The sequence below is a fragment of the Eleutherodactylus coqui genome, chromosome 5 (assembly GCF_035609145.1).
Source record: "Eleutherodactylus coqui strain aEleCoq1 chromosome 5, aEleCoq1.hap1, whole genome shotgun sequence".
Classification (NCBI taxonomy): domain Eukaryota; kingdom Metazoa; phylum Chordata; class Amphibia; order Anura; family Eleutherodactylidae; genus Eleutherodactylus; species Eleutherodactylus coqui.
In genome coordinates this window covers 182,061,144-182,083,627 of record NC_089841.1, presented here as the reverse complement: position 1 = coordinate 182,083,627, position 22,484 = coordinate 182,061,144, and the positions used below count along the sequence as shown (strand labels likewise).

General features: G+C 42.9%; 1 protein-coding gene across 1 annotated transcript in view; it reads right to left on the bottom strand.

The window, feature by feature from the left end:
* The window catches only part of MYO18B (myosin XVIIIB), a 529,330-nt gene that overhangs the window by 427,337 nt on the left and 79,509 nt on the right, over window positions 1-22,484 (bottom strand). The window contains exon 12 of the mRNA XM_066603908.1: window positions 8,171-8,234. Coding sequence (XP_066460005.1) covers window positions 8,171-8,234 — 64 coding nt within the window. The remainder of the gene's footprint in view (window positions 1-8,170; window positions 8,235-22,484) is intronic.

Here is a 22,484-nt window from a genome sequence, read left to right as displayed (position 1 = left end):
CTACAGGAGACGTGCTAACAAACTGTATTTAGATCAGTGTGCACACCTGGCATTTTTTTTTTGAGACAGGCCTCACTTACATGGTCATTGTCAATGTACTCTCCACAGTCCTGTCAAACAATAAGAGCCAAACGATGCTCTTCTGTGGGACTATTTTCCAGGCTGTCTCTCAAGACCGGTAATTCAGTTCAGACCAGCCCAGTTCTTCTCTGTCTTCCTTGTGCTTGCTCCCTGTCAGCAGCCTTCTCTTCTTTGGCCTTGCAACTTCGCCTCTCCTACACAGCAAATTTGTTTTTCTTGTTATAGCAGCCACATCCAATTAATAAGCTTCATTGGCTGCGCTGGAATTTGGCACATGAAACAATTCTGGTGCATTTTTTGGCGAATCTTACAGTCTGTTGCCATAGCAACATTTTACCTGTTTAGGCTAGCCCCTTCCATGTGTATCTGCAGAACGAAAAAATATATCTGCAATTATTCTAGGAGTTGCTGGAAAAAACGAGTACACTCTGGAACACAGAGCATGAGGATGCAGAGTTAATGGTGTATTCTTGGTCTTTCCAGCACCGTACAGTTCATCAGACTTCTACTGCATAGTTAAGTGATATTTCATAAAAACTAGTTGATGGGATTGACCACAGGGATGCTCATCTAAATTGCCAGTGATTTTATCCATGGAAAAGCTTTCATGTCAACTTTTACCGAGACCCCATGAGTACTCGTTAGATCTCTGGCTCTATGGAGCATCAAATGATATTTAAAGCCAGTTAGTCAGTTCATAAGTTCTTCTCGGCAATTTACGCAGGTCTTGGCATGGAAAATCCAATGGAAAATGAAACAGATTCTCACGCTGTTAACCCAATAAAATGTAATGCAGCAACTGTAACTGTAATTATAGGATGTAGGGGTGTCTGGGCTACATGGGGGTATTCAGGTAGGATGTAGCAGCCTTCTAAGTGAGGCCAATTTCACACACTGCATAGTAGTTGTGGAATTTCAGTTGGGAAATCTGCAAAAAAATTCCACAACAAAAATCCTATTCTGATTTACTTGCAGATTTTGGGGTAGAATTTGTATGCTAGGTGCGCAACTAGTTTGACCCTGGCCGAATGCCAGCTTTAGAGCAGTTAAGTGTACTGATTTAGATGATCTTGCTATGTGCGTGCAAGAAAAGTTGGCAACTATTTATTCTGACACATCACTGTGTAGGTACAAGATGTGGAAATGCTGTAGAATTCTACAACGTAAAGGCAATGGACAGTGACTATACTATAATGTAATCCATCACGCTTGCCGTCATCCGTAGACAGTTCAGTTACGGTATGGAAGTGAGCTCATTAGGGAGGAATGAAATTACATTGATCGGTAATGTGTTTTCCCAACGGAAATGTAAACTCCTCCCACTGGAATTCCAAATGATCAGTTGTTTGTAGCACGTAATTTTTCTTGGCGTTTTATGTGATTACCCACAGTGCAAGAGTAGGAGATTGGGATTAGACAATAATTTACATTTTTATTTATTTCAGTGCCTGGTGAATCAATATCATTGCAAAACAAAGATCTTTGCTGCACAGTAAGATCAAATTAATTTGGGGTTTCAGTAGTTTCCGAATTAAAAAAAACCCACACAGTGCAAATCAGCTAAAAAGATGCAAGTTATCAGAGCGGAAAGAGAACATATCACTAACAAGGAAACTTTGCTTTAAAAGAGAGGGGAATAATTGTATTAAGTATTAAAAACTGCAGCCGTGTTATTTCTCATGTTACTATTGGTAAGAGTCCAACTTCAAGAGCAAAGTCGCTGGCAAGCTGCCACTGCATATTCCCAGCATGCTTTGTGCTAGTGACAAACTGTTACATTGTTTATTATAGAAATTTACCATAAATATTGGTGATAACTGATATCTCTGATTTCCAGAATTAAATGGTCCCATGAAGAACTCAAATCCCCTTGGTACTGTTACTGGGAATCCCACACAAGATACTGAACAAAGGTCTATGTAAAAGCAACCCTCGGGTTTCAAGACAAAATTCTGTCCTGGGCCTAAAGGGGTCAGAGGTATATTAACAATGGCTGAGAACTTAGATGCGTGTTTTCTTGTGTGTACAATTGCATCCAACTTGCGTACACAAAACGTACAGTAAAATATGCCGATGTTCACATAAATACGCAACAACCATTCCGCAAAAACGCATGCAAATACACTTGTGCTCATGTGGATCTGGCCTAAGGCAATATGGGCACTGTTCTCTGATTAACCAGCACTGGTCATGTTGGGAAGATGCAATAGAGAGCTTCCACCATTGCTTTGCCAGAGCTTGTTTTCACGAGAAGTAGGATTTGGGTTTTACAAGTATGGTTGCAAGAAAAAGTAAGTGAACCCTCTGGAATTCACTGGATTTCTTCATTGATTACTAATAAAACACAGTGGGGTTGTTATCTACAGTAAATTACAAATATAGCCAATGCAATCAAACTAATAAGACACAAGCAGTAGTACCGTACATGTTTTCTATTGAACACATTAAAAAACACAATATAACTAGATGTTTTCTCAAATTGTGACCTAGATAATAATCAGGCCACATATTATTAGTAATTAATGCAGAAATCCAGGTAATTCCAAAAGGTTCATTCACTTTTTTTTGCAACTGTACAAGACTTGCACCTTTGAATGTAGAAACCTTTAGGCACAAACGCGCAGCTAACAATTTGACAGTAACTGTATGATGTTTTCCTGAAGTAATGCTAAAAAGAGGTTTAGTTAAAGGGGAATGGGCTATTACCCTACTAGAAAGATTTACGTCACATAGGACACAAGTTAGTGAAACAGCAGAATACTGGAGATGTACCTACTGCAAGTAATGGTCCAAATGTAGTAATTTACTGCAATGCTACAGTAATATAGTGTTTTTGTAAAGACAAGAAGCTAATGGCAGGATATGTAATTAGAAAACAGCAGGTGAAGACAGCCAATGTTCAGAGGGTTACAGTTCACAAGGACATGGTCTAAGCCACATACAGTGAAAGAAAGCATCAAAATTCAAAAACAGAGCAATAAGACACTAGATAGAAAAAACACAGAGAAGGGAAATATAGGGTCAGCACAACAGGCAGTGTACCTGTATCAATGTAGGTTAGGGGCAACCACAATGTTACTGATAATAGGAAGAACCTGGGAACCATGCAACAGGTGGGTTCTGATAAGCACAAAGTGCTAGACAGGTGAGATTTTTTTCTATCCCATCAAGCCTTGGTAGTCTATCCCTTTAAAGTTATTGAGATACAAAAACTGAAGACAGAATCTGAATTATTTAGGTTTTCTGTATTTTACCAGAATGGAAATGTATAACAGTGTTGCGGCTTGTATCAGATATGCAATCCAATTTCTTTAGAGATTAATTTAAAAAAAAAATAGAATGGAAAAAGTCCATTTTAACAGTAAGAATGGCGTAGTATGAATCATTGATGCAACTTTGTCTTGTAAAATACACACAGTAAGGATTTCTTGTGCTATGTATGAAGACCAAATTGGATAAGTGTAGAACCACAGGAAGGCACCTCAGGAGTTCATAAATCAGGACTCATCTGGTGTGGACTTTATTTCATCTACACATGGATCAACGGATCGTGTTTACAACATTTATGTCTATCTGGTATACCATCCCCTGTGTTTAATATATCCCCTTCCTTCAAAGTAAGTGCCAGGACTACTTTTTATATACAGCTATTAATGGATGAATCTAACTGACAGCAGGCTATCCTACGAGCACAGGATTTTATTTCCTATTAAAATTGGATAAGTGTGGCCTTGATAGTTACACAGCTTCATTCTTGAACTGTATACACTAGGATGTAATATGTGGGGTATAGTGGACTATGTACAGTGCAATACCATAAACAGTTTAAGGATCCTCCAGAGCCATGCTTAAGAATAGGGCTACCACTATCAGAATCTCTCATGATAGCCGTTATCAAATGAAGAACAGTCCTAAAACTTTGTAACATATTGATTAGAGGCACCTCTGAGCTAGGCTAGGCCCTCAAGATGGGGTAGCCACGATTCAGCAACATCTGTAGGTCTGAGCTACGGGTAGCACACTGCATTTAATACATAGTGACCACAGTTGGGCATATAGCTATACGATCAAGTACAAAAAACCAATAGGTGGCGCTGTAGAGGTATTGTTCCATCTTCCCATTTGAATGGGATAAAAAACAGAAATGGGAGAATACCAGCAGGTGGAAGTACTAACAAAAGTACCTAGAAGAAGCATAGGTCCCAGAGGGTCACAGTATTATAGAAGCAAAAGTAGAAATGCATAGAAGAGAATAGGACAGCATGCATATGTGTCAAATGCAAATGACTTCAACTTTATTAAATCTCCAATGACATCACAACATGCGTAATGCTTCAGGCCGCAAGCCCTTTGTCAAGCAGAAGGAATATCAACTGGGTACAATATCCACCAAAAAAGAGTGGACTGAAATGTGATTATTAGTGACCGACTTTACAACAAATATGTCGTACATGCAGATATTGGCTCTTGTATCTGCTATTCTTTCATAGTAAAGGCAAACAACTGTACATTATATTTATAAAAAAAAGTAGGGTTGAAATGTAAAACAAGGCAGTGAGTATGAAATGGTGCTATACATAGTAGTCATTATATATAGCTGCATAGTTACATCCTACTCAGTGGAACATAACTCCTAAGTTGGTGTAATGTTACCTAGACACTGCCACGTAGGCACCTCTGATAACTGCAAGGTGACAAATTAAGAATGAACCTGCTTTAAAACACCGGATTCTGCTGCAGTGTTTCTTCCTGACAGGTATTTGAAGAGAAGTTCCAGCTATTTAGCGGTTTGTCATGTGAGATGATCACGCACAGAAATAATTCTGAGTGACTAGAAGAGTCAAGAAGGAAATTTTGCAAGAGCTGCTTTAGGCAGTTGAGCTGTCTTTCATGCTACATTTACTAACAACCTTTCACATGAATCATTTCACACATTAACAGGTTTTATTGCTTATCCTTTGCCTATAGCACCTATAAACTCCTCATTGGAAGAGTTTAAGGCAACCACACATAGAACAAGATTGATTCAATATCATGAGTGCGTGTTCGACATACATTACGTTTAATAGCGCACGGCATCTGTTCTGGAAGTTTAAGACTTTTTACCCATTGTAGTCAAGTCAAAGAAAAACTAAACTAAGCCATTGGAAAAAAAAAACACAGCTAAGTATATCATCTATGGGCTTCACACCAACAATAACTGACCGTATGAAATAAACATATAGATTTTGCTTATAAATGCAACTACACGTTGTATTTTGTAATATGATGAATAGGTGGCTGGTATCCAAATAGTTTGGTGGTCACGACGCAGATATTGATGCCACCTGCTCTTGAAGAAAATAGCTGTGACATGTTGGAACTTTATATCCCTGTCCCCATTCATATTGGCTATACTACTAAACATCAGCAAAACTGCTACATTTACAAATGTGCATATTAAAGGGGTGGTCCCGCAAAATTAAAAAAAGTCTTGAGTATGAACGGTACACATCTGCAAGCAGTCCAGGCTCTCTCCACCCCTCTTCCACTCCAAAATGCCCTCTTCTTTGCTGATTGACATCTCCAGCTTATTTGCAATGGGTTAATTTACATGTGCAAGTTTTCTCTCGCAGCGATACCGAGAAATCGCAGCATGTTCTATTTTCGTGCGAGTCTCCCATGAGAACAGAACATGTAGATGTGCGGTCTCCTGCACATCGCACAGCACACGGATGGAGTGTCCATGTGCTGTGCGATGCGAGTTGCATCCGAGAGTGTCAGGTATGACTCGCTCTCGTCCGTATGAATGCACCCTAAGGCCTCATGTCCATGGGGAAAATTAGGCCCGCCGCGGATTCTCCATGGAGATCCGTAGCGGGTCCCTCCTGCCCCGCGGACATGATGCTAAAAAATAAGAATAAACTCACCTGCAGCGGTACGTGCGTGTCTTCCCTCCGTGGCGGCCGGGTCTTCTTTCTTCGGCCTGGCGGATGTGCTCGGCACGTCGGCTGCGTGCAGTGCGCATGCGCCGGGCACATCCGCCGGGCCAAAGAAAGAAATTTCCGGCCGCGAAGGAAGGAAGACCTGCATCGCCCGGAGCAGATGAGTTTAATTCAGGCGCGGGTCTCCTGCGGATCTGGATGGCTTCCATAGGCTTCAATAGAAGCCTGAGGGAGACCCGCGCCTCAATGGAGCATGGTCCGGATTTTTTCCTGCACGCGGGACCTGCGCCTGCAGGAAAAAATGACATCCGCAGGTATTTAACTACCTGCGGGTGTCTATTGCATCCCTATGGGGCGCAGATCCGCGTGCAGGAAAAACGCTGCGGATTTTAAATCTGAATTTGCCCGTGGACATGAGGCCTAAAAGGGATATTGCATTTCTGCTTCATTTTTATCATATAACGACTGGCACTTTATTATAGCAGACACATCATCGTGTTTACTAGCATTACAAATCACATAGCTATACTGTCTCTCTCTGGGATACCATTAAAATACTCTGGCTGCTGTTAATCAATAGGAGAGTTTACTGAGATAAAGAGTGTGTTTCTGATACATTACCTGACGTTTCTCTAATTGCTGTAGTTTGTATCTATTAGTTGCATCTCACCAGTATGTGTTGGCTTTATCCCTTCTTTCTTTACCTTTTACGGACAAATTTTTTTTTCAACAAAAGTGGTAAAATTTAGACGACTTAAAAAAAATTTGAAACGGAATGATCCAATTTGGGCACATTGGCATGTAAAAGGTAAGTCTAACAGGGTTTCATGTTTACAATGGTTTTTTTTGTGTTTGGTGAGATTTATAATTTGGTGTCATTAGCGTAGAGATAGTAGTGACAATCAAATCTGCTGATAGTTTGTAGAATACGGACTATGTAGAAAGACCTAGAACTGATAGCCGAAGCAAGTGGAAGTCAACCCAACAGTAAGGGGAAGAGGAGAGAAAGTAAATGATACACTGAATGAGCGGTCAGAGAGATAGGAAAGAAGAACAAAGAGAGGAGTATGAGATAGAAAATCCGGTCTACTCACCTCTCCACAGACCAACTCAGAAAGCATGCAGAACTCCCGCATATCAAGATAAAATCCTGTCTTCTTTAATAGTAATCCAAATAAAACAAGTTTCACGCCGGCTAGCAGCTTAATGAAGAGATGCCCACATATATGATATACAGGAGCAATAGTGCATACATTTGTATGTCCTAGTATACAGTCTTTACCTAGAGTCTCCTATGAATAAAGACCGCATGATCTGAAACATTTTAGACTAAGTGTGCACTATTTCTCCTGTATATCAAAGATGCATGAATCTCTTCATTAAGCTGATGTGTTGCTGGAAATTTGGTTTAAGTTGGATTTTGAATGAAAAAGATTAGATTTTACCTTGGAGAGACCAGTATCCTTAAAGGCTTTGTCCTACAAAATGAACTTATTACTTATCCACAGGACATGGGCCCTTAGTGTCCCCAAATGACTGGAGAGGTAGTGATGGTGCACACTACAATTCTATTCACTTCAGTGGGACTGCTCCAAATGAATGGAGTGGTGGTTATGTAAGTCCACTACCACTCCTTTTATATAAGCTCTCGGCTATCTCTGGTGGTCCCTTTGAAAGGAATGAACCATTAATGTGTGTATGACCACCATTCCATTTATTCTGGGAAACTCAGGATCCCCATTCACCAAACTGGTGGTCCCCCCAGCATTTGCATCCTTACAGAACTTATCTCTTATCCTGTAAATATGGAATATGTTAATTTCAGGGAACAATAGAATAAAGCATACAGAGTAGAAGTTAGTGGTCTACAGTCAAATGCTGCAGAGAGATCCAGGAGAATCAATAGAGAGTAGTTGGCCATTATATTTAGCTGTTAGGGGATCATTTGAGACTTTACATGGAGTTTTGCTAAAGAAGAAGCATAATCTGGTGATATAAATGAAACCCAACAAAGCATATTCAGTATATACAATATACCTAGCATACTTGCACCACAGTATACATTAGATCTATCCTTCTAATGAGGGTTTGCTCAAGAAGAAAAGAAGAAGCACACTAGTTCAACCTGTGACAGTGGATATTCGCATAATAAATAATTTTCTTACCTTCACACATGGCATGATTCCAAAAAAGTGGCAGTCTGCCATCTGGTGCAGGTTCAACTCTGACCTGGGCACAGATAAGAAAGATTATGATTACAATGTGCATGGATTACAAATAAACGTAGCTCGAGTCAAACTTTGCAATGTATGTTCCTCTATGCTACATAACAGCACACATCTGTAAACAGGGAAGGATGGCCATCTAGAATGAGCACAACGACATCCACACTGTAGTTCCTGATGTACATTTCCTCCAACTAACATTTAAAGGATGTTTAGAAGATATAAATTTAAAAAAAATTATATATATATATGTAGGCTATCACTCATGGCCGAGCAAGGGGAGATCAAATAACTATGTATAAATACATTATGGGACAATACAAGGATCTCTCCCATGATCTGTTTATACCCAGGACCCCGACGGTAACAAGAGAGCACCCGCTATGTCTAGAGGAGAGCAGGTTTCATTACCAAAATAGAAGATGGTTCTTTACTGTAAGAGCAGTGAGACTGTGGAACTCTGCCTGAGGACGTGGTGATGGCAAGATCCAAAGAGGAGTCTAAGAGGGGACTAGATGTCTTTCTAGAGCGCTATGTTATTGCAGGATATAGACATTAGGTGACCATCGGGGTTGTTGATCTCAAATGTTGATCCAAGGATTACTCTGGCTGCCATTCTGGGAGTCAGGAAGGTTGTCTTCCTCTGGACCAACAAGGAAGGTGTTGAAACAGGCTGAACTAGATGGATACTGTCTACATTCAGCCTAACATACTATGTTACTATGATTATCTTCTAAGTATGGGGGCTTTGTGGTGGGTTTGTAGATTACTATAGAGACCTATACTTGATCTGCAGGTTCTTTCGCAGTGAGGTCATCGGTTTCCAAGTGGAACACGGTTCCGACAAGGATTGGCTTGATGTTCTTTCCTCTTGATACGTTTCTCCCTTTTGCCCTTCATTTGTGCCTTTTCGAAATTCACAGTGCTGTTGGTAACGGCTGACCCCCAAATTGAGCACTCGAGGGCCAGGGCTTCCCAGTTCTCGATGTCTATGCCACAGTTTTTAAGGTTAGCTTTAAGTGCATTCCTAAATCTCTTTTGCTGCCCACCAACATTCCATTTTCCGTGCTTGAGTTGAAAGAATAGTAATTGCTTTGTGAGACAATAGTTTTATATATATATATATACACATATATATACACACACACCATTACCTCCCCCTCTGTGCATTCTGAGAAAGGGAAAAAGAGGGGCATTTCTTAGTGTAGCACTGGGGCTTCCGACCTTTATTTAGTACATAGCAGTGAGAGAAGTTGTGGAGGAAGGTGATACCGCTGGACTCAGAATGGTGCTGGGGGAGATTCTCCTGCTGTAGAGAGCTGAGGTGAAGTATCAGGACACTGTTGTCTGAGGATCTATCCTGTACAGGGTTCTGTACTGTGGTGTCTCTCCGGAGGAACACTGTAAGGAGTTATAGCAGCAGCTTGAACTTTTCTGCAGACTGGGTTGGCTGTTAGTGTGAGGCTCACTGGGTGAAGCACAACTTGATCTCATGAAAGTGAATGGGACAAGCCTGCAGTACTCAGAACGGTCACTATAAATAATATGGAAGTCTGAATATGAACATGATTATATTGTTCAAAAGGCCTAAAGTTTCTCCTTAGAAAGAGCACCTAGTAGGTGTGAGGAGACTTATAAGGCTTTCAGGAGTGCTGCAGTCCTTTCGAACAGCTGATCAGTGGGGACCTGGAGAGGTGGACCCCCACTGATCAGATATTGATGGCCAATCCAGAAGATAGATCATCAATTTTTAAAGGCTGGCATTGTTGCCCCAAGAGACACAATTTATAATATACAAGGGAAAGGGGTGCCTACTCATAAAAAAGCTCTGCACTGGGCCCACTAATGTGTTAACATGGCTCTTGTGGGGTCAGGAACATTATCTTCTCTCCTTAGGGAGAGCATCTAGAAGGTGATCAAGTGAAGAGACTTATATAAGGCCATTCATGCTCCTCTGGGTAATATGCAAATGAGGGAGATGGAACAATACCTCTGCAGCGCCACCTATTGGAAGGTAGCATTCCTGCAAGTCAATGTTAGACTCTTTATACAATCCTTGCAATGGAACAATAACTCTGCAGTGCCACCTTTTGGAAGGCAGTATTCCTGCAAGTCAATGTTAGACTCTTTATACAATCCTTGCAATGGAACAATAACTCTGCAGTGCCACCTATTGGAAGGCAGTATTCCTGCAAGTCAATGTTAGACTCTTCATACAAGCCTTGTAATACTGTAGTACATGGCTTGTATAAATAGTCTAACATTAACTTGCAGGAATGCTGCCTTCCAATAGGTGATACTGCAGATGTAATGTTCCATCTCTTTTATTTGCAAAATGGCCCTCATCACATTTCTCGTTTTTCAGCAACAGATCTTTTTGGTTCATATAGGAGACATTTATTTAGATGTCATGTTTTTTTAATCCTTTTTTGGGGGGGGGGGGTGAGAGACTTTGCTTTCATTTTATGACATGTTACAGTAACAAGATCTTATCACTCGAATAGAAAAAGTTAATATATGAAAAAAAAGGTATAGAAATGTAACTACAGTACGTATTTAGAAGCATGTGTCAGTTCTCAGCACCCAAGAGGTAAGGTTTAGATCTTGTAACCCCTATTTATTTAATGCAGACTTCTTGTTGGAAGGTTTTAGCTTACAATTTTCTTTTATTTTAGGAAAACTAGTGTAAAGCCGCAGCCAGTAACAGTTTCCTTAAACTGCCCTGCAGCAATATGTTCTGGCTGCCACTGGCTGGGGAATAGGGAAATAGATTTGATCTCTGATTCATATGTGGACAAATTCTACTTTCTCTTATAAACTACAAACAAGTCCAGGAGTTTTGTCAATGCCATAGCTATGTGCAATAGTGTGTTGTGGTCCTCCTGGCGAACTACAATTTCAAGTACTGCGGTGTACAGTTTGCTTTGTTTTCAGGGGTGCTGGGTGATATTCCATCCATAATATCCATGTAATTTGACTGTGAACATTCTTCGTGGGATAAATTTAAATCTTGGCAATGGAGAAGCCATATTTATTAGCCCAAAACAGTTTAACTGCAACTTAAGCAGGATGCAGGAAAGCAGGAAAGTTATACTGGAGGGGGAGCGCACAGATGCAAAATACTAAGAAACATCCAAACACCAACCATTCAAGGAAGGGGGGGATAGATGTTCAGTTTTGCTGCATATAAACTGCTATTTAGCTGTGTAACCACATAACCACTAGCAATTAAATTCTTTTTTAGCTGCAATCAATTTGCAAGCAGGCAGAACTACACGGCCGCAATGAGAGAACCAGCCTGACAACTGCACACAGATAATGCTCCCACATGGTTACATGAAGTTTCCTATGGCATTAGTCTCCCAGTGCCATGAGTAATTTATGGGTAAATTGTGATGGCTGTGATTCATTCATTGAGCGCTGCAGTGATTGGCTGAGCTGTGGCGCTCGAGAACTCATCAGAGCCAGTGCTTTCTGGAGGCGGGGTTTTGGAACCTCCAATCCAGGAAGCACTGCCTGAAAACTTAAAACAAGTGCTGGGGACCTGCGGACGCTTAGCCAATCACAGCCAGGGCTTCCAGAAGGCGGGGATTTTTTAATACACGGCCAGAAGATGATGAAGAGAAACAGTGCTGGGACCCGGGGAGAAGTTGCTGCCACTTCGGAAAGTGCTTGTAAGGTGATGTATGTGTATTTTTTTTTTATTTTTCCTGCAGCCGGGGTTAGATTATAGCTTTGCCAGCAGGATTTCCTACTATCAAAGTTTATAGCACTGCATGAAAACAGCATTTTCGTGTGATGCGATGCAACAGAGAGGAAGGCACTATAGGAAAATATTGGCTACAAAACCTGACGAGTCGCGAGCATATTGCCGGACCCACAAGATTTTTGTGTCGGGTTGTCGCTTGCTACAAAATATCGCATGTGTGAAGTAACCCATAGGAAAGCATGGGCTTCACATACATGTGATTTGTAGCATTGTAGCAACACCACAAAATCGCGCAACTTTGAACAAGGCCTTTGTGCGATGTGACGCAACAGAAAGGAAGGTTCCATAGGGAAACATTGGCTACAAAACATAGCAAATTACGGCAATATTCAGCATGCCATGATTTTTTTTCTCACAATGTAGCAACCTACAAAACATTGCTCATGTGAAGGAACCCATAGGAAAGCATGGGCTTCACATACATACGATTTGGAGCTTTGTCGCATCGTGAGAAAATCATGCGATTTTGTCACCCGTGTGAAAGTGGCCTTATAGTTTTTGTCTCCAAGTTCCAATCCTGGTTTTGAGATAAAGTGAAACTTGAACTCACTTTGCACACACCATTGAAAACTGGATGGACACTTAGACAAACATTTATACAGATATACAGCTGTGACAATGCATTTCTGGTCTACCAAGACCTTTCATCAGGTGAGTATACTCCCCTCACACTCACCGAAGTTCCTCCTTATTCCTTTCAAGAACTTTACAACTAGGAACTAGTTTGCCACGTCAACCCCTTTCTCTTAATTAGGTGGTTTCAGTACTACCTCCTACACTGGCAGCCAGCTAAAGGTATAGTAGTACGCAAGGCAAACCTGAGAACATTCTGTGCCACATAAAAAGTGGTCAAGGCCCCCAAGCTACCGTCCTCTGTCCCTCAGCTTTCTGGCCATAGAGCCAAGTGAATAGGGACTAGATGAAGCAGTATGCACAGGAGAACCTTAAGGTTCACTGTCTGGAAAGGCCTTGCACATTGAACTCTAAGTATGCAGTTGCAGATGTAGCAAACTTTAACTTGACATTTAATGCATTATGATAACGTAACTACAATGCTGTTAATCGAGTTATCACAATGCGCCAGTCAATGATTGCTACATCTGTATATCACAGCTTACTATATAAAAAAAATATACAGGACTGTACGTACAATAATATACACTTCACCCACATATCGCCAGTATGGCCGCCTGCACACGGGCGGAAATCCCGCGGCGGGATTATCCGCAGGATTTCCACCACTGAAAGCCTGCATAGGAGTGCATTACAATACGCACTCCTATGCAGAAGGCCGCGGTTTGGCCGCGCAAAATGTCACGCGGCAAACAAACCGCGTCATGTCCTATTTCTGTGCAAGGCTCGCAGAGCCTCGCACAGAAACGTCACTCACCCAACCGCCGGCTCCGGTCTGCGCATGCGCCGGCTTCCCGGCAGCCGGCACATGAAAGAGCCGGGGCCGCCAGGCGCGGGTGAGTACGCGCTCCTCCCTGCAGGCGCTGGGGTCGGGTCCGCCGGATCCGACCCGCCCGTCTGCAGGCGGCCTATCTCAGGGACTCATTTTTTAATCAGTGTCAATTGCAATCTCTTTGAATGTTTACTAAACACTAAGGCCTCATGTCCACGGGGAAAATCAGATCCGCTGCAGATTCTACATGTAGAATCTGCAGCGGGTCCCTCCTGCCCCGCGGACATGAGCGCTGAAAATACGAATAAATAACAATTTACCTATCCGTAGCGGGCGGCGAAGCTCTGCTCTTCCTCACGGCCGGATCTTCTTTTTCGGCCGGCGGATGAATTCCTGACGCCGGCGGCACGTCGCCGGCACGTCGTCGACGTGCCGCGCGCATGCGCCGGGCACATCCGCCGAGCCGGAGCAAGGGAGATGCGGCCGTGAGGAAGAGAAGAGCTTCCCGGCCCGCTGCGGGTGAGTAAATGCTTTTAATTCCTATTTTAGGTCTCCCGCGGATCCGGACGGCTTCCATAGGCTTCAATAGAAGCCCGCGGGAGCTGTCCCCGCGGGAGACCCGCACGAAAATGGAGCATGGTCCAGATTTTTTCATGCTCCATTTTTTTTAAAATCCCTTTTATTGACGATCCGCGGGTATTTATGTACCCGCGGGTGGTCAATGCATCCCTATGGGGTGCGGATCCGCGTGCAGGTAATCCGCTGCGGATCCTAAATCATATTTTCCCCGTGGACATGAGCCCTAAATATCAAAGATATAGAACACTTGCTGGGTACTGGCGGAAGTGATTAAAACTGGTATGATCATTCTCTTTCTTAGTGATCATATCAATCCTGCTAATTTCCCCTTTCAGACTTTCTATTGTATATACTATCAGCCCTAGGCCGGTCTCACACGAATGGGTTAGATTCCACATAAGGAAGCCTGCATCTATCTGTACTACGGATGGTCTGGACGGCCCGCCGTCGGACATGCGCAGTACTGATTTTTTTTCAAATCTTTCTTTTATTCCGTGTCATTACCTAGCGACAACACTGAGTCCACGACCTTAGTTCAATGTCAATTGTGGAAGGGCCAAGGGTTGCAAGACGTCCATTGACTTCAATATAAACCATCCGCGCAACAGCAGAATATGCTGTCATTTAATTTACACAAGCAGAAATTGCAATCGCTGTCCGCTCATGTGAGCGGACATGCAAATGTTCTATTTGTTTGAATGTGTGCAGAATACCGCGGATTGACCGTGTATGTGACTATCGCGGATTCCACAATTCAAACTTGGTTGTGTGAGACCGGCCTAATAGTGCTCATTTATTAACACTGGCATACTGCTCTGTGGTGCGCCATTGTGTAATTCTAGTCTAGCATATGCCAAATTATCCAAAATAGTGTCTACCGGTTAAGGAATACAGCACAGCTACTGAGCTATTAAGTACAACTGTTTGACACAAGCACAATTGATTTAAAAAAAACGGATTAATATAACATGTAGAGTTAAAGGGGTTGTCCGCCGCCCAAACTGATTTTTTTTTTCCTATTAATGCCCTGTGGAGTAAAAGCATCACACACTACAGCTTTACACATAAAAATCCATATTCTGCTAACCTTTTTATTCCTTTTCCTCCCATTATAAAGCTGGCAAGAAGGATTTTTCAAAGATGGCGCCGCTGGGTAGTTCCCATGATGCACTGCTGCCTCTCTCTCCTCAGGGTGCACGCTCCTGATGACACTGGTCACATGACTGGAGGACCGGCGTCATAATGAAGACGCACGCTTCACTGCTTTGAATAGAGCCAGCAGCCGGCCCCATTCAAGGCAATGGGAGAGCAGTGCGATCTGCTACTGCTGTGACAGCTGTAACAGGAGATTCCTTCATCTCCCCGGCATGTCCCCTTATCACTGGACACTGTGACAGTGTCCAGTAATGAGGGGACATGCTGCAGGGATGAAGGAATCTTCTGCTACAGCTGTCACAGCAGTAGCAGGGGATCGTGATCTCTAGCAGCACTTTCAATAGCGGAGGATCGCGATCCTCTGCTATTGAAAGTGAAAGTAGCACCAAACATGCCCTACACACACACACACTCCCCCCCTCCCTCACAGTGCCCACACAGTGCCCCCTCCACACTGCCCCCACACACATGCCCCCCTCCACAGTCCCCCTCTCCACAGTGCACCCCCAAAGTGCCCACACACAGAGCACCCCCAAAGTGCCCACACACGGTACACCCCCCCATAATGAACTCCCCACAGTGCCGCCACACAGTGCACCCCCCGCACAATGACACCCCCCCACAGTACACCCCCTCAGTGCCCCGACCACACACATGCTCCTCCACAGTGTCACCCCCCACAGTGCCCACACACAGTGTACCCCCCCCCAGTGTCCCCCTCCAGTGACCCCCCCCAGTGTCCCCCCAGTGCACCCCCATAGTGCCACCTTAACAGTGCACCCCCCCAAAGTGCCCTCCACAGTAACCCCCTCAGTGCCCGCAGCACACACATTCCCCTTCACAGTGTCACCCCCACAGTGCACCCCCACAATGACCCCCCACAATGCCCCCACCACAGTTCCCCCCTCCACAGTGTCACCCCCCCACAGTGCACCCCCCACAGTGCCCTCCACAGTACACCCCCTCAGTGCCCCCACCACACACATGCCCCTCCACAGTGACACCCCCCATAGTGCACTCCCACAGTCCCCACACACAGTGCCCCTCCAGTGACCCCCCCACAGTGTCCCCCCAATAATGAACCCCCCCCACAATGACCCCTCTTAGTGCATCCCCCACAGTGCCCTCCACATTAACCCCCACCACACACATGCCCGTCCACAGTGTCACCCCCCACAATGACCCCCCACAATGCCCCCACCACAGTTACCCCCTCCACAGTGTCACCCCCCACAATGCCCTCTCACAGTGCCCCCACCACAAACTCCACAGCGACAAGTCTATGTGACAGCATCCCCACCCCCGCAAGAAGTCTATGTGACAGCAAACTCCACAGTGACAAGTCTATGTGACAGCACCCCCACCCGGCAAGAAGTCTATGTGACAGCACTCAACAGCGACAAGTCTATGTGACAGCAAACTCCACAGCAACAAGTCTATGTGACAGCACCCCCACCCCCGCAAGAAGTCTATGTGACAGTACCCAACAGCGACAAGTCTATGTGACAGCAAACTCCACAGCGACAAGTCTATGTGACAGCACACTCCACAGCGACAAGTCTATGTGACAGCACACTCCACAGCGACAAGTCTATGTGACAGCACACACTACAGTGACAAGTCTATGTGACAGCACACCCCAGAGTGACAACTCTATGTGACAGCACACCCCAGAGTGACAACTCTGTGACAGCACACCCCACAGCGACAAGTCTATGTGACAGCACACCCCACAGCGACAAGTCTATGTGACAGCACACCCCACAGCGACAAATCTATGTGACAGCACACCCCACAGCGACAAGTATATGTGACAGCACACCCCACAGCGACAAGTCTATGTGACAGCACCCCCACCCCCGCAAGAAGTCTATGTGACAGCACCCAACAGCGACAAGTCCATGTGACAGCACCCCCAGAAGTGAATAACTTCTGTTTGCCTAATTTGCAATGCACAATGTATATTACAAAGTGCATTGTATTGGGCAAACAGAAGTGATGACATTAATTCTTTATGGCTGGACAAGCCCTTTAAATGATAAATTTCTAGCTGCTTGTGTATGGATTTATATACAGCTCCTATTAAACTGATTATTGGCTGTATACATCCATAAGAAGTGAGCTCCACTTACAAGCAGAAAGAATTGTATTATTTAGTCCGGGTACGGCAGGTGGTGGGCAGCACAATAGGCCTCTCGATTGACAGGGTCCCTGATGACAGTACAGGTGATATTGATTGTAGTGTCCTCATTACCTTCTCTAGAATAATGCCATTAGAAGACTCTTGGTAGGAAGAATAAGCATATAATGTTTGTTATTAAATATATGTATCTAGATATTTTGGTAGATGTATGCAAAATAAGCATTCTATATACATACACTAATGGTATTTTGCCCTAATAGACCCATTTCTATCCATATCCCATGCCTCTAGTCCTAGACCCATATATTCATGTACCTTTTGTGTTTGCCCTTGTAATTCCATGAAGTAGCTCAGTACAGTATAATGGGTAAAACAATTGCATTTCTTGCGTGTTTCTGTTAAATAATATATAGAAATAGAAAGGCTTTTAAAATAAATAAAATATTAAAGTTGGAAAAACCATAACAGGTTTTTCATAGTATTTAAGATTATTTTTATCCTTTCCCTTCTTAGGCTTCACAGTAAAACACATACTTTCTTAAACAAATGGACATTATAGTGTAAGACATTGTAAGGCACTGTAATTCTGTGATATTTTACAATCTGCAGGTCATGTCTCAGTGTAACGGTCTCTGTATATGCAGACTCATCTTGCAATGGAGTGAGCTGAAATCCAAAAATCTACTTTTTCACTGACCAATTGATTTTTTTTTTGCTTATGCAAATGTTAAATATAGGAGTACAGAAATTCCCTTAGTAAGACAATTATCTGGGTGATCAACTCGTACCTAGGAATGTAGTTGCTGAAAGTAGCCTGCAATGGAGCACAACATGGCACCCACTGACATCAATGAGCTTTTTTGCAGAGGCTCTTAAGTCTGGCTTACACAGGACATTCTGGTATGGGTACCTCTTCTGCGATATTGTATGCCCTAATTGCTTAGCCTAATTCCTCCCATTCTGTATGTGCTTTTTTCATTTTTCTTGCCTAGATGTGGCACTTTGCATTTCTCCTGTTAAATATCATTCTCTTCGTCTCAGTCTACTGTTCAAGCTTGTCTAGATCTTTTTGAATCCTTTCTCTCTTCTCTAGTGTTAGCTACCTCTCAAAATTTGTATCATCGGCAAATTTGATCGTTTTCCCTCTCAATTCCCTTATCTAGATCATTTAGAAAAATGTTGAACACCACTGGGCCTAGGACAGAACCTTGTGGTACCCAACTTGAGACATTCTTCCAATTGGACATGTAGCCCTTTATGACCACTCTTTCAGTATCATCACTCAGCCAATTGTGAATCCACTTAACAGTTGACTTTTCAATCCCATATGTGGTAATTTTTTAAAATAAGGATCATATGAAATACTTTGTTAAATATTTAACTAAAGTCAAGATATACTATATCTACTGCATAAGCGGATAAGAATTTGTTGGATCCATTACTTTTACCTGAGAGAGATTCCCAACAAATGTCTGGATAGTTAAAATTTCCCATGATTACTATGTTAAACTTTTTTGAGAATTTGGTTATCTGAAATAGAAAAAGTTCATCCAAATCTTCTGGTTGTCCAGGTGCCCTATAGTAAATGTCACAGTGGTGCCCTTCCTGTTGTTCTCTCCTTGTATTCTCACCCAAACAGTTTCTACAGAATTACCATTCTCTGAAGCTTGAATCTCTGTGGAGATGTATGCTTTCCCAACATACAACGCAATACCTCCTCCCCTTTATAAAGTGTGTGTCTTAAAAATAAGTTGTATTCTTCTTGTATTCCAATTAGTCTATCATGCCACCAAGTTTCCATGATGCCTATTACATCATATTTTTCTTCCTGTGCTACCGTGTTTCCCGGATAGTAAGACCTACCCTGATTTTTCTTCCTGGAAGTGGGGCTTGAATACCCCACCTCCAGGAAGCTAATGCTCTGATTAGCTGACATGGTGCTCGATTAACCAATTAGAGCATTTCTGGAGGTGGGTTATTCAAGCCCCGCTTCCAAGAACAATGGCTCTGTTGGCTTGAAGGAGGATGCAGTAGCCTGCAGCAGCGACAGAAGCCAGTGCAAGAACTGGAACGCTGGCGGTAGGTGAGTATTATTAGACACCCCCCACAAACAAGACACCGTGCCTCTTTTGAGGCAACAATTAATATAAACAGTGTCTTCTTTTCGGAGAAACAAGGTAGGAGCTCTGATTCTCCTAGTTTGTTTCCCATGCTCTGTGCATTTGTGTAGAAACATTTTAGCTTGTGATTAGTGTATCTTTCTTTCTGTATTTTTTGTCTTTGTCCTTTCTTTCCACTTCTAATAGCAAGATTCTAAATTGCATTCATTAGCTGTATGTTTTTGCTTGGCCTTTCACTTTTCTTCCAATATTGTTCTAGTTTAAAGCTCTCCTGATAAGTGTAGCAAAGCGCCTGCCAAATATATGCTTTCCTATCTTTGTAAGGTGCAATCCTTCTCTGATCAGTAGAGGTCAGTTGAATTTCTGCCAATTATACATTAGTGCTATAACCTGGCTATATACCTCCTATCTTTATTCTGAGACTATTCTGCTATACGTGTGGCATGTCCAATTTTTGTTTCCCATCCTGTTTAATGACTCCGGAATACAAGAGTGGTGGATACTGAATGAGGATGAAAATAGTGCAAAATATCCACAATATTAGAAAAAAAGCAGGACACAACTAAGATGACTTACTGACCTAAATGTGTAATAAGGTGGAGGGAGCTCTCCACGCTCCCTTCACAGGACTCTCAGTGGCCACTGCCATTTTGATGGCCGCCAGTCAGTGACACTACTGGGAGAGAGATCCAGCACTCAATCAGGGTGCTCCCACTATAAGTAAGACCCTGAATGTTGTGTGCTGTATGTAGTTAAGGAGCTTCCACGTGACATGGCAGAAGGAAGCTGGATGTGGAATCCCAGCAGCTTCCAGTTTAATTTAAAGGGGTTTTGTCACTAAATCAAAACCCCCTCCCCCAGATGGGCCCTGCCTAAAATAACAAACAAGAGCATACTCAACTCTCATTGGGCCCTAGGATGCAGCTGATAGCCAGTGCTGACATTCGCAATAGCTTGTGGGTGGACAGCCTGGGCAGAAGCATGTGACCGTTGTGGCCAATCAGAAGCCACAGCATCCCCGTTGGCACTTCTGGCATCAGCACTCATATCCTAGCCGCCATGATGCCAGGAGTTTGGGGATATGTCACTGCTGCCTCCGATTAGCCGCAGCGTTCACATACTTATACACAGCCTGTCTATCCTAGAGCCACAGCCGATGCCAGTGCCAGCTTGTTATTTTATGAAGGGCCCAGCTGGGGGATGGAGTTTTGTTTTAATGACAAAACTTCTTTAACTATAGTTTAACACCATGTATATGCTAATCTGAACCATTTAGGAGTGAGATGACAAAATTTGGTATACATAAGGCATTAATGGGAAAGACCCAAATTACAAGTGCTTCACTGCTGCCAATACGGAGAAACTGTGAGACCAGCATGCTGTTGGCGAGTTGTGCCCTTACTTTAAGAACATAGTCCTGATATGTAAGGTTCTAGGATGTTATAATGCAATGTTATAGCATATGAACCCTCCTATGGAATAATATAATGTACATATTAATTATGTTTTAGTAAAGTTTATTATTGCTGCATAAGAAATGATTCTGCCTCCATCTGTCACTGCTGTGCCATTACATACCATCCATCTGCTTCATATGAAGATTAGAAGAGTCTGGGATCAGGATATGATAAGAGAACTAGTTGTAATTATTTCTAATGCAACAAAGACAAGTTGCAACAAGTATCCCAATGGAGCTCTCTGAATCACTGATGGTGTTCTATCTGACGGGTACCCTAATAATATTTCGTCTGCTTATTAGAGGATTACTTACTTGGAATTGATCATCTCTCTATCATTGCTATATAGTTCTTTGTATACTAACTTTCTGATCATTGGTTTATATACAACAGTATCTGCTAATAATCAGACAAGAAGAACTGCAGGTTACAGCAATAGAGAATAGAGTAATAATCTGCACCTCTGATGAGACTCTAAGGGCTCATGCCCATGGACAGAGTGGGATACACCCACGGATTTACGTCGCGGGAACCGCGGTACAAACCTTTTTGTGGGCATTAGCCCTAAAAGACAAGTTATTTTGTAGCTTTTAAAAACACAACGATACATCTGCTTTAAATCCATCCTTGAGCTATCTACTGAGCCTAGTGCTATGTAGGTATTGACATCCTAGTATGTGGTTTCTATGATTTCATAGGGCTGTTGTTCATGTACGATACAGAAATATGCTATATTTACACCGTATATTATAGTTTAAGGACATAGTTAGGGGGACGTGCCCTGTGGGCCGGGTAGAGATGTGCCCACAAGCCACTTTCCCGTGGTCAGTGTAGTTACAGGACTAGGAAAGCAAATCGGAGCTCGTGTGAAGGAAAGCCTAGCTACAACTCTGTATGAGCTTCAGTACCTTTTAGTGTTCCACAATTCATAAGCATCTAGTTTTTGTTGGACCTTAAGCTTTGAGTCATGAGTCCCTCATTCAGTCACTAAGACACAGTATGGTCTATTACACATTACTTCACTACAGAGTCCGCAGAAACAAGTGAGTCTCGTGCTAATCGTGCAATGTCACCGCTAAGGACAAGGAGACTTTCTGTTTACCCATTTACTATGCATCAGCCTCCTCCTGATTACCATTAGACTTTGTCTTGACATGGGACATTAATCAGGCTATTCCCAGGCTGTAAAAATCCCATTGCCTAAACCATGTATCAAATCCTTTACAGGCAATGTCAATATAACATGAAGCCGATAACCGATGGCTGGAAGCTTTTTCTAAAAAAAATCTCTAGGGTTCCATCAATGCCAACTGAAAAGCTGCTGCTGGCTAAAAAAAAAAATTACAAGACGCGTCTAAGTTTTATCAACTGCAATTTAAGAATGCAGAAGTTAATGCGTGGTTAACGAAGCATTAATTACATTCCAGCACGGGATCCCTAAGAGAACACAGTGGGACCCATTTATGTGATCATACAGTTGGCGATGGAGCAATGTAAACAAAATTCTCTTGGCTGCCACCTAAAGTCATTATGCATTTATGAAGTAGTAACACATTCCGCAGCACTGTGCAACGAGAGATGGCATCAGATAGAAGTTGCACTGGCAAACATGCACATCGGGAATTT